The sequence below is a fragment of the Nelusetta ayraudi genome, unplaced genomic scaffold, assembly GCF_046127955.1.
Source record: "Nelusetta ayraudi isolate G7.1 ecotype Tasmania unplaced genomic scaffold, CSIRO-AGI_Nayr_v1 ptg000165l, whole genome shotgun sequence".
NCBI classification, from domain to species: domain Eukaryota; kingdom Metazoa; phylum Chordata; class Actinopteri; order Tetraodontiformes; family Monacanthidae; genus Nelusetta; species Nelusetta ayraudi.
Genome location: NW_027466215.1, coordinates 93,725 through 106,514, shown reverse-complemented (window position 1 = coordinate 106,514; position 12,790 = coordinate 93,725). Strand labels below are relative to the sequence as shown.

Here is a 12,790-nt window from a genome sequence, read left to right as displayed (position 1 = left end):
GCTCAAGCCCTGACGTCATCCACGTTGGGAACGCCGCGTCTCTCCGCTGGCTGCACACTGAGGTGCGCTGCGGCCAAAAAAAACAAAAAAAAAAACCTACCCTGGTGTTTGGCTGCGGGCCACCATTCTTGTCCTGTCAGCTCGGATCTCTCAAAGCACTCCGGATGATGTGTCTCCTTCTGGAGAATCCCTGTCCGGCCAGCAGCGCTGATTAAGAATTGAACAAACATCGGCCTCGCCTCGTCGGACACGGTTCAGAACGCTGACGGCGTGGAATAAGACTTTTAAAGACGGGAGGTGGCAGGACGAGGGGGCGCAGGTGGGCTGGAAGGGAGGTGTGAAGGGTCTCCAGTCGGTTGGGTTGGTCGTTTTATGGGTGGTGAATACTAATATTGCAATATTTTGAACATCTCAAGATGTAATAATGCCTTCGTAGCCAGTCCATGCTGGTATTTGTTACAGACTGATAAGACTTTATGAAAAAAGGAAAAGTGCTGTAGGTGTGAGTAACCACCACATCACCTGTTGTCCTCCCTCGTTTCTTTCTCACTCTTTTTTCATTGCGCACCAGAAGTCTTAAAAACTCAACCGCGGATCCATTTCAGAATTTCGGAAACTTGCATCACCCACCGCAGACACGCACCTGCATAAGCAAGTTCGGCGCAGCAAATGATGCACTGAAAAACACCTTTTGCTATCGCGAGGTCCGTCGTCCCAGATGACACTAACGCACTTTCTCCACCTTTTCATCTCTAACAACTGCTGCTCACGCAGACTGTACCACTTGAAAACTGCCTCCACTGATCCAGGAGTCCTGGGAGTCTGCGAGTAAAAACGTTCTCGCTGCGTTTGCTAACGGCTAAGATGCCTCACAGCGGCAGGTTCATATACGCTCTTTGTTGTCACGCAACAAAAGAATTTATAGCTCCATTACACACTGTTGTTTCCCGGAGACGTGCTCTACATTTTATTTTTTCAATCTATATTTCTTCTCCGTGTGTGTGTGTGTGTTGCGGTTCTTTCTTCCCCATTAGCTGGCATCCTGGGACTCCACTCGCGGTTTGAACGGTAGCCTAAAGGAGAACCGGATCGAGAGCAGCATGCAGGGAGTGACGCTCAAGGTTGCAACACTGCTGGTAAGTGATTCTATGAATACTTGACCTGAGTAGGCATGTATCTGTAGCAGCGGGACGAGTACACAGCGGCATGGAGGCCAACACACTGGCAAGATAATGAGGTTGTTGGAACACTGGTATAAAGAGAATATGAAGATTTCCTCTTTGAAAACCTTGAATTTGGATCATGATTAAAGCAACGTTTGCATGGAAATGGAAGTTGCAGCAAAAATGAAACAACAGCCTTTTAGAATAAAGGGACAAGGAACAGAAAAATAAGTAGGAGATTGGGGCTGTGGCACTGTTGATGTTCTGATATCAATAGCAGGGTTTTGTGCTGTTGTGGATTCTATGATCACTCTGGTTTGAGCTGTTTTGTTCAGAAGCTGTGAAAGAAACGATAAAACAATGCTATAAAAAGTTTTTTCTGGAAAATCTGCTCTTAAATATTTGATGTGATATCGGAGCCTTGATTTGATTTGTCACAATGCTGAGGTGAATAAAGACAGCAAACTGTTTTGATGTTCAGGTGTATTTATAGACAGAACAGAACGTCCTCGTTACTCACCTCAATCCGTTTAATCTCAACAAGGATGATAAAAAATCGAAACAACACTGAAGGAACTTTTAAAGAATAATCGTTTCAAAGACCCCCCGTTTTCCCAAAACCTCACCAATGCTTCCTCCGGGGCTTTGGCTCGGCCCCCCTGAAGCCGCCCAATTCCAGTACCCTTCACCAATGACGTCGCAGCAGTGTTACCAGGAAGCCAAGCTGCTCGCAGCTGCTCCTCTGGAGCCCAATATGAAAAATAAAGCTCTGAAATTGTCTGTAATTGGGGACTTTAAAAGGCGTTCTGACCTTTCCCCTCCCCTTCCCTCTCCAATAATTTACCCACACCATATTTTTCCATGCGGGGTCTCTCTCAGCTAACCTTTGACAGTCTCACTTAATCAAGCAATTTGCTTCCAAACTGCTCGCTGCTTCGTTCCCCCACCCCCAACTCCTTCTTTGGCCCGCCTCAGTGTGCCCTGTCACTCACACCATAAGGATGAACCACCGCGTTTTCAAAGTCAATCAAAAAAAACAAAAAAAACAAAAAAAACTGATGAATTGCCACCGTGTGCTACAGGTCAGCAGGTGACAAGAAAACAATTTTATCAAGATAAAGTTTCGCGGTGGAGATCACCTGAAGAGCTTTTCATAAATGTGTCACCCTTAAACATCCTAATGTGAGTGAATGTCTCCTCGCCTGGTTGGGCAGTTGGGCCCCGGGGCAGATTGCAGTTCATGTTGATAAGTGACTCCACGTCCATGAAGTACTCACGCGCTGCTCTCTCTTAGTTTTCAAAAGAGAGTTCACACCTGCCTGATCACTTTGCTCCGACAGGAGGAGCCTTTCGTGATGGTGGCGGAGAACATTCTGGGCCAGCCCAAGAGATACAAAGGCTTCTCCGTCGATGTCCTGGACGCCCTGGCCAAGATCCTGGGCTTCAAGTATGACATGTACCAAGTTGGAGACGGGAAGTACGGCACGGCGCTCCCCAACGGCTCCTGGAACGGCATGATTGGCGAACTCATCAGCAAGGTTGGCTTGGCCCTCTGGAGGTTTTTTTTGTGTGTTTTTTTTTTTTATCTCAATCAGTCTAAGTCCATTTTTCCTTCCAAATTGTTTTGGCTTTGCTGATCTTCAATGATTGAATGATTACCACACTTCTCTTGTTGAGGGGGTACAAGCCAAATAATAAGGCCCAGTAAAATGGAAAGTGATTAGAAACCACGGAAAGCCTCTTTTTGTAAACCAGTTTTCCCCAGCGGACGATGGGAGATCATCTGGATATGACATTTTTGGAGGGACGCTGATAAAGTCTGCTAACTTCAGAAAGCCGTAATGATGAGAAGCAACCATGTAAGGGCTTATTAACCTTTGAAGAAATGCCTTCTTTATTGACAGAAATGTGGGCAATTAAAGCAAGAGCTGGACAAACCAAAAGTTTGCTCAGAGTTTTTACAGACTGTTATTTATGTGAGTGTAAATATTTGGCTTCTGTGTTTTATTATTAATATTTGTTTTTATATCTACACAGCCCAGATTTTTCTCTAATTTTAAAACCTGGACATGGCAGCACAGTTAAACTTTTTATTTTTATTATTCTCAAATTAAAAAAGGTTCCAAGTCTTTAATTTAATTTCACCACAGTGTGTGAATACCAGATTACTTTAAGGAGGCGTTCACACGAGTTGAAAAAGCTCTTTCAAATCCCAGCGATGTCTCTGGTTTTTCGCATCAGTGCGGACCATTTTCAGGTTCCTCAGCCAGAGGAAGCAAAAAATAATAATTACCAGGCACCACTTGTGTCAAAAGTTTTTTTTTTCTTTTCTTTTTTAACTCCATGGAGGAGACAGTTTCAGAGAAAGTGAAAGGTTGAATGGTGAGATAAAGTTTAAATTGGCCTAGAAGTCTTTAAGAAGATAACATTAGAATATTCCAGACGTTTTTTTTCCCCCACCACGAAATGGGCCGCCAGATAAAAGGAGTTTAAAGTCATAGCGAGGGGATCATATAAAATCCTGTTTCTGCTCTTTTAAAAGTTAGAGGCCGGGAAATAAATAAAAGGTCGCGATGCTAAATGTGATGAAAATCTTCCTCAGCGCGCCGACTTGGCCATCTCGGCCATCGCCATCACGCCGGAGCGCGAGAGCGTGGTGGACTTCAGCAAGCGCTACCTGGACTACTCGGTGGGGATCCTCATGCGCAAGTCGGAGGAGAAGATCAACATCTTCTCGCTGCTGGCGCCCTTCGACCTGGCCGTGTGGGCGTGCATCGCCGCCGCCATCCCCGTGGTGGGCGTCATGATCTTCCTGCTGCGCCGCATCCAGGCCGTGCGCTGCCACAGCGGCGCCGGGGGCCACCCGCCGCCGGCAGTCTCCACCTCGCTCCAGAGCGCCATCTGGATCGTCTACGGGGCTTTCGTCCAGCAAGGTGGGTGACCTAGTGCCTGTGGCCACTGCAAGGAAACATTTCCAGCTCCACCACTAGTGACCCACAGCTGCTCGCACGGCCTCAGTTTTTTTCTGTTTTGCATAAGTGACTGGAAGGGATTAAAGACCAGGGTGGTGAAGGGAGGAGGGGGAGGGTGTTAAAAATAACACACCCAATCACGTGTGCAGCCGCCGGCGAACACTGCTGATTCAGTGGTGACTCAGTTTTTTTGCGCCCACTACCTTAGCTGGCAATTTTTTTTTCCCCCTCCCCTCCAGAGGTGCCCTTTTCCGTACGGAGCGCCGCGTCCCTTATCTTTGAATCTGGTCGAATTCCAGGGTGTATCATGACGTTTGAATGAATAACTGCTTCAGCAGAAGCCAAAGCTGCATCCATCAGAGCCTGGCGCGCTGCCACACAGCCTTATTTTTTATTTTATTTTTTTCATTTTTAACCCAACAACAGCGTATTTCAAGAGAAGCTAATTCCATCTTGTACCCTCAATTCCGCATTTTTTATTCTTTTTTTTTTTTTCCTCTTGGGGGAACAGTTTTTGGCACGCCCGCCGCCGTTTCCATTTTCTCGTCGCAGTCGGCCGGAAAGTATTATTACTCACAATGACGGAGGTCACTTTGATGCATGTCTGACTGATGACGCTCAGTTGGCCGCTATCAAAGAGCACAACCTTGGCAAAACGCACCGGCTGAGTGATTTCATTACGATGCACTAACGTTTGCTGAGGCCCGCTCAGTATTTAATGCAGATACGCCAATGCGCACGCGCAGCCCTGGTGTCTTCGACCGAGGAAATTACATCTGCGGGCTTTGGCTTTTCCTTCAAGCCAACATCCTGACGTCCCGTTGAGCTTTAAGACCTTTAACGGATGTCATACGAGTCCGTGTGCATTTTCGCTTGTAGAAGAATCACATTTTATGTCTGCAGGGGGAACCATAAAGGCTTTCAATCAGCTCCTATTCCACACAGGGGGCCAGACGCTAATGCAAACTGCCCGTCCCACTTTATCCATCGTTTAGTTTCAAGAGGAGGAGGACGACGAGGTGATCTGGAAGCGTCCTGGAGAGCCGACGAGAACTGCGCTCATCTCATTTATTCCCAACAATAACAAGAGGGAGTTTGTTCCAGTTGAGAGCCACCAAAAGTTCCCGGACACGCGTTTCACATTGCATGACCTCGAGAAATCAGTCAAAGCCGGCCGTAATAAAAATGAGTGATGCCGGAGTTGTATGCAACTGACAAGGCACTCATTTTTTTATTTTTTTATTTATTCATTTATTTATTTATTTTTGCTCCGCCCCTCCAAAGTGTCCCGAGGGTGCAGCCGTGTTGGATCGGGACACTTTCAGACAAATATGTTTCCATCACATTTCACACCCCTGAACAGTTGTGCGCCCGGCGTTTCCGCGGCTTCGACTCCTCAGCAGTTGGAATGCGGGCTGACATGTTTCTCATGCTGCTCGGCGCACTGCCGGCGAGGGAGAGAGCGAGAGAGAGAGAGAGAGAGAGAGGGAGGGAGGGAGGGAGGGAGGGAGGGAGAGTCGGAGCGACGGCCCAAGTTAATGTGACAAACCAGCCTCACTCCCTCCTCCATCCCTCCGCTCCTCAAAGACAACAAGGAAGGGCAAAGGATTGAAGACGTGAAGGGGAGGATGTCAGAGAGGCAGGAAGCGGCATGAATATTAACGAGGCCTTCGAAAATGTTTTCAGATCGGGGCGTCTAATGGAATATGAACCAGGGCCTGAGCAAAATTAGCAGTGACGAGAGTAAATTCCTCACATCATCGCCCATAAAGCCGGGAGCTCCTGTGAGGAGCGCCAGGCAGCCCTGATTGACTGGCAGCATCCGGAGCGAACCGTGTTTCTGATTGGATGATTTGTTGAATCATCAGAACGTGATTATGATGCCGACGTTTGATCTGCCGCGCTGCCATTTCGCACGCGCTTTGAAATTTGCCAGAGTGATTAACAGGAAGCAGCAAGCCTTACGTGTATGCAACGTTTTGCGTCTGCAGGTTGCAAAGGTCACGTCAGAGCAGATATTTAGCCCTGTGTTTGAAGCCTCCTGTAAGAATGTCGGGTTTTGGCTTCCTGCCAAAAAGTGACGCTTTGTTGAGTCCACGGTGCGCAGTCAACACCTAGCTGGGGGTCGTTGTCTCTAGGCCATTGTCTAGGGGATCTTGGCGAGGTATCGGTGGCCCTTTGTGACATCACGAGGGGCTGATTTTCACAGACGTGTTTATGCATGCGATTTCTTAAAAGACGAACTTGCAATAGCACCGAATAAAATCAAATACGTAAGCGTGGACTTTCTCCCTGTTCATTAGGAGGCCACACTGACTTCAGAAGTAATGTGAATACTGCGGAATCCAAGACCTTTCATTCATAAGTTCCTGTCAGCTTCGCCCTCGTTTGATGTCATCATTTGTGTGGGATGTTTGTCGCCCCTAACTGCTCTTGAATGCTGTTGAAAGTGAAAGAGCAAGAGAATGTGTCGCACTAAGCCTGATGTGTCAAACATTTGCAAACAGTAATTTGAAATGTTTGGATTTCATTCTGAAAATGAACCAGTAAGTGAAAGCAATTACCACTTGAAAATACAGGCACCCTTGCGACTCTGGCTTTTGAATTGAAATGGAACTGGACCGCAGTCGGTTTTCTCCTCTGCCTCGCTCACGTCCGTCTTCTGTATGTCACTGCTACACCCACCTGACCACCCCCAACCCTCTCCGTCCGCAGGCAGCGACTCCATCCTGGGATCAGTGGCTCTGCGCATCGTCATGGGCAGCTGGTGGCTCTTCACCCTCATCGTGTGTTCGTCCTACACAGCCAACCTGGCCGCCTACCTCACCGTGTCCCGCATGGACAACGCTGTTCGGTAAGCCTCCCCGCCACCACTACCACCACCCCCACACTCCCCACACACACACACACACACACACACCGCCGCCGCTCACATTCTCATTCAGATGCTCCGCAGAAGTAACTTTAGTCTCAGGAGCGACTCGCCGCGTGAGTAACGGCGGCTCTCCTGGGAAAATGTCAAACGCCGAGTCGGAGCCTCCATTTGCATTCGCTTTAAAACCTTTATCGCTTTAGTGTTCCGGCAGTGAGGGAAACAGCTGTGGCCCCGTGAGTCCCGCAGCTCGTGACGTTCAAAATGAACGTTGACTCCTTGGCAGGTGCTGAGCGGCAATCCCAGGTTGCGCACAAATGAAAAGGAAAAGGAAAAAAAAAAAAAAGTATTATCTTTGTCAGTCACGCTCCACAGGCGGCAGCCATGAGTTCAACTCACCAGCCTGCCGCCACCACTGTTGTTGTTGTAGTAGTTGTTCTTTTGGCTTGCTTGCCTCTCTAAAAAGTTTACTCTAAAAATTTGCAAAAAAAAATTCTTTAAAGATGAGATATAAAAATAAGGGATAGATTGATAATTGTGCATGAGATGAATACACCCAGCACGCTAGCGCTGTTTTGAATAGCACGCCGCCCTTTCATCAATTTTTCCACCACTCAGCCCTCAGTCGGTGTAAAGCCTTTGCATGTGGGCAAGATTCTTTAAAAGAGGAGACAGTTTTGCATGGAGTTTTTTTTTCTTTTTCTTTTAAAGACAGAAAAAGAAGGGGTTGTAAAACATTTCTCCGTAAGTGTGGACAAAGCAGGGGAGCGTTCAGCACAGGATCTCCAAATTCCCAGAGATGTGGAAATATTCTGTCTACAAGGTTTGTTTCTGAGGGTGTTTCCCCTCCTGCACTCTGCTGCCACTCGTCTATGCAGCGGCCTTGAGCGAGTGGAGGAACGAATGAATGCGCATCTCAGAGGGTTTGTCTCCTGTCGTCGGCTTTTTTTTTCCTTTTTGGCTCGGTGGAGACGCACGTACGGCGTCTACAAGCGCGTTTGCCGCTGTGATTTCTGACCTGCTGACCAGCGGCTGGCCTGTCTTCACTCCAAATGGTTTTTGTCAATGAATCCAATTTGTGTATCCCGCAAGACGGGCCGCGGAGGCAGCTGATTGCGGCCGGGTCCATCTCCTGTCAAGCAGAAGGCCATGTGTGGACGTGTAGGGGAGGGGCGGGGAGAATAGCAAGCAGCCCACACACCTGTGTGGAGACCCTGGCTGGTGTCTGTGTGTCTGTGTGAGAGAGAGAGACAGATAGAGATAGAGAGAGAGAGCTGAAGAGTCTCTCTGGTTATGCTTGGAAATTGTCAATTACATGGACTCTAATATTCCCTCTATTACATTTGTGATAGTTTGCGGGAGAGAATCAGTCTGGCTCCCACAAATAGGGCGGCTTTTAAAGGAGAAAAGTACACGCTGTCCAAATTGTAAATTGGATCAACCCCGCGCCGCACACGCTCTCATCATGTTAATAAAATGCAAAAATAAATAATTAAATACAAGAAAAAAAAACAGGGGATGGAGGCTTGAAGCAGATTGAGCCAGGATTGTGAATCGGAGAGATTCTCCGCCGGCACTCGTGACGGCGCCTGGTGCTTTTATTTAGCAGGGAGTGGCGTGCAGCTCCCCTTGAAGGGGGACGATGAACATTCGTTCCAAACTGCGTCACGACAAACTCAAAGGAAACTCAAAGGAAGTCATTATTCCCTTCATGGCAGAGAAAGAGGAAAAAAAGAATGACATGAAAGTTGATCTCCGATCGCCAGACATTTCATGCATTGATTCTCCCCGTTTGAAACAAGTGTTTATTAATCACGCCTGATTGGATTTTCTCAGTCGACCATCTGGGTTTCCCGGATTTGTTACACTTCTTGGGGGGATGAGGGGGAGGGGGGGGGCACTTGGTGCCTCTGCAGAAACCCCATCGAAAGGTCAGACAAAATGGAGACAAAGCATTTTTGTTCTGTCTCAGTAGGAATTAATTTCCTTTGATGATGGGAAAAAACATGCTTTTGTGTGTCTGCAGCAGGAGCGAGTGGATAAACAGGAATTACGGTCTGTTGACTGGCTGGGTTGGGGGGGGGGGGTGGGGGGGTCAGAGCATATCAATCAACATGGGAATCAATGTCTTTATTTTATTGTTTTATGTGTGAAATAAAATTAGGGCGTGAATCGTTACTGTTACTGTTTTGTTTTTTTTTGCCTCTATTCAGCTTCACGTTTGACTGTCGACGTTCGAGCGTTGGCTGATTTTTGGTAATGATTTTAAATAAGCCTGCAGAACGCTGATGCTTGAGCGTTCCATTACCTGCTGCTGCTGCTTTTGTTTTTCAGCTTGTTGTGTTTTTTCATACATATATATATATATTTATATATAAATATATATATGATGGGATGCAATTGGCAACAATGGCAGGCACACATAACAGGAAGTGTAATGATTAAATGATGTGTAGCAGAGCACGTCGAAGGGAATGAGAAAAGGTGTGTGTGTGTGTGTGTGTGTGTGTGTGTGTGTGTGTGTGTGTGTGTGTGTGTGTGTGTGTGTGTGTGTGTGTGTGTGTGCGTGTGTGTGTGCCTTGGTTATGCCATGATGGATCATAAACAAAGGGCCACCTTCAGCGTATTGATCCCGAATTGAAGTGATTGTTGCTGCTTTGCGAAGGGAAACAGTCAAATCTATATCTGCGCCGCGTCTGCAGCCAAGCTGAGTCAGACCTTGTTCCGCTTCATGTTTCTGTGTCGGATGTTTAATCTGACAGAATCCTTGTGTCACACGCCGTCCTGCTTTCTCGTCTTTCTTTTTTTTTTCTCCCTCCTTCATCTTATCCGGCAAAAATTAAAACACAGGGGGTTCCGACCTCCTTTGATAATATCGCTTCCTCCCGGAGCAAAATTTAAATGTCACGTCTGCAGATTACTTTTTTTTTTTTTTTTTCCAATCCATCGTTGTGCCTCAGGTGCTCAGGTGTTTAAATGGAGAAATGCAAGCAGTAATTAGAAACGCTGGGAATGTGACACAACAAATAAACGGTAATGGTGAAGAAAAGAGCACCTGCTCAACCTGCTCGGGAAATTATCATGAGAATAGAAAAGAAAAACTTTGCGAGGTGCTTGTTGCATCAGAAACATTAGCATTAGAAAGAGCAGCACGCCGGAATCATCAGCCAGGAGCGGCCGGCCGGGGATGCGACGGTAATCTTCCGCGTTCGTTTTGGCGGCGGCGGCGAAACGACAGCGCGGGCGGTCTCTAATTACGAGGACGGCGCCATTCATCACACGCCGCGTGTGCAAAATTGGCAATGATCTTCAGATTCTTAAAGTACAGCTGCAGCGCCGAGCGTCCTTTTTGAAAGTGGCCACGCATAATCAGCGTGTCTCCTGGGAGGGACACGTTCCGCCGCCGCCGCTGGATAGCATCCATTAGGACGAGGCGGCGCTCTGCCAGAGGCGGTAGGGAGACAGAGCTGCCGCCGGTGACCTTTGACCTGCTCCGTCAACGCGACGGACACTTGAGTACTTGAGTTGCTCGAATTCTCGATTGGCTTTATGCTGGCGTGAAATTCTTTGCACAATATGCTGCTGGAAACGATGTTGGAGGGGGAGGTGGGGGAGCGGGGGGGATAAATATGCTGAACTGGGTTAATTAGACTGATCCCCAACTGTTTCTGCTAGTAAACGCTGACACACGTTTAACAGTGTTGGCAGTTTTGTCGGCCGTAAACGCGGCGCGACTGTTGGTTTAGTGGCTGCGTTTCATTAAACTCTGTTGTCGTGAAGACATTTCGTAGTCTAAAGGCCCTCCGCCATCTGTTGGCAAGCGACCGAACGGACAATTTATCGTGAAAGTCACTAAAAATGAATAGCTAGCGTGTTTTTATTCGCCAATAATAAGCAGCTGCACCTTTGCACTTTTGCTTCTGAAATTTCGCACAACGCGGCTCCGATCAGGGTTGTTGTGATTGGCGAGAAAGACGCGAGTGGAACATCGGAAAGAAAAAGCATCAACATTGTTTGCAGTTGTGTTTTCTTTCCATTAGATGCAGTAAAGACTGACTAATAATAAAATTCAACTTCCAAACTCTCCCCTCCTCAACATGTATTGATCTGCCGCACGCTGAATATCTCTGGCGTGTCTGCGGCTGCAGGTCCTTCCAGGATCTCTCCCGGCAGACAGACGTGGTTTACGGAACGGTGAGAGAATCGGCCGTGTTCCAGTATTTCCAGGCCAAAGGCACCAACCCTCTGGAGCAGGACAACACCTTCGCCGAGCTGTGGAAGGTCATCAACAAGAACAACGGCTTGGACAACTCGGTGTCCAGCCCGGAAGAAGGCATCAAGAAGGTGAGCGTTTGCCTTCCAAAACACGGGTCCGAGTCCCGCAGACAAACGAGTCAGTTTCGAACAACGCGTCGCGCAAAAGCTCATTTTGTTTTCGTCGGGCGACAGATAAGGGATGCCCTAAAAAACAGACTTGCAGACAAGTCGCCCTTCTTAATACGCCGCTCCTGTGGCGAAGACTCACCTTATTTTCCCCTTGGTTCAAGTCTGTGAATTCAATTAATTGCTGGGGTTGTTGCTGAGCAAGGAAACAACACAAAAAAAACATCACAGTAGTCGCTAAAGGCAGTACACCTCCTACAGTGTCTCCAGACAAGCAGCTGATGTTCATTAAACAATTAACTCCCCCCCGCCCCCCCGTTTAATTTATTTAAAGTAATAATACTCACCTTCTGAAGTTTTAAATCATTCCGAGCGACTGTCTCGCCCCGTCCCCCATCTTGCCGTTATTTACTCTTACACACGGCGATGAACCATAATCAAACAAATTAAAGTGCCGCGCACACAGAGACTTGTAATTAAATTGCTGTATTATTTGTTTAGCTAATTGCGTTCGGCTCTCTCTCTCTCTCCCCCTCCATAAACAGAATCCAGACCTGCGCGTTCAGGAGAAAGCGAGTTACCTCCCACGCGCTGCTCAATCCCTGCGTTTTGTTTTGTTTTTCCGTTGGCTATAATAAAAAATATATTGTCGGTAAAGGAAGCTAAATTAAGGTCCCGCAGTTGTCGAGTGCAGCATCAGGAGGAGGACGACGACCAGAAAAGGCAGTGTGAGAGATGGAGAAAAATAATAAAACAAAATAAACTTCAGAAGGATTCCGAGCCGATTTTTCAGCTGCCCCACATATTGTGTGCAGCGTGCGCTTGAGGCTATACGCTGCACAAGATAGTGTCTCTAAAAATACACGGCAGGCAGAAGGATGCAGGCTGCTCTGGAGCTATTCATATATTCAACGTTTTACATAAAGAAAACTAGATTAGCTCGTGTTGCTGTGTTCTCTGCGACAAATTCCTGTGAGCGTCGCAAACTCGTCGAATTTAACGGGGGCCAAACTTAACAAACGTCAAATCTCCGCTGTGATTGGACTCTGTGGCTGTTCGGCCATCGTCACGTGCCTGCGGTTGAAGTGGGTGCGCTTGGCGATGATTTGTTTGTGCTGATTGATTGGAGAGAGAAAAAAAAAATAAATCCCCCCCAACCCTGATCTGGCAACCTGGTGTTTTGGAAAGCGGCAGCACAGTCCAAGATCGTAAATGTAAATTTAAGTTGCAAAGGCAGAATAAATAAATCAATAATCAAGCTTTGGGTGTTTGAAATGACGGCGTTTCCGTCTCATATTACAAGCAAGGAACCAAATCACGTTCGGCTAAAAGTTTCACTTCTTTCTGCTTAAATAAAACTAAAGGAGAGGCAGCAGTGTGAATATCTCAAAATGATAGTA

General features: G+C 47.3%; 1 protein-coding gene and 1 long non-coding RNA gene across 4 annotated transcripts in view; one reads left to right on the top strand and one right to left on the bottom strand.

Annotated features, from left to right (window-relative positions):
* LOC142880289 (uncharacterized) overlaps positions 1-12,790 on the bottom strand; it is a 43,017-nt gene that overhangs the window by 6,989 nt on the left and 23,238 nt on the right. The window contains exon 3 of one of the 2 annotated variants that reach the window (XR_012925413.1): positions 7,686-8,232. The exons of the other annotated variant lie outside the window; for it this stretch is intronic. This is a non-coding gene — a long non-coding RNA (uncharacterized LOC142880289). Of the gene's footprint in view, positions 1-7,685; positions 8,233-12,790 lie in introns of those variants that run through there. 2 annotated transcript variants of the gene reach the window in all.
* The window catches only part of LOC142880287 (glutamate receptor ionotropic, delta-1-like), a 206,504-nt gene that overhangs the window by 186,101 nt on the left and 7,613 nt on the right, over positions 1-12,790 (top strand). For both annotated transcript variants that reach the window (XM_076014089.1, XM_076014090.1), the window contains exons 9-13: positions 1,035-1,136; positions 2,504-2,701; positions 3,766-4,096; positions 6,851-6,989; positions 11,156-11,351. In XM_076014089.1, coding sequence (XP_075870204.1) covers positions 1,035-1,136; positions 2,504-2,701; positions 3,766-4,096; positions 6,851-6,989; positions 11,156-11,351 — 966 coding nt within the window. The remainder of the gene's footprint in view (positions 1-1,034; positions 1,137-2,503; positions 2,702-3,765; positions 4,097-6,850; positions 6,990-11,155; positions 11,352-12,790) is intronic.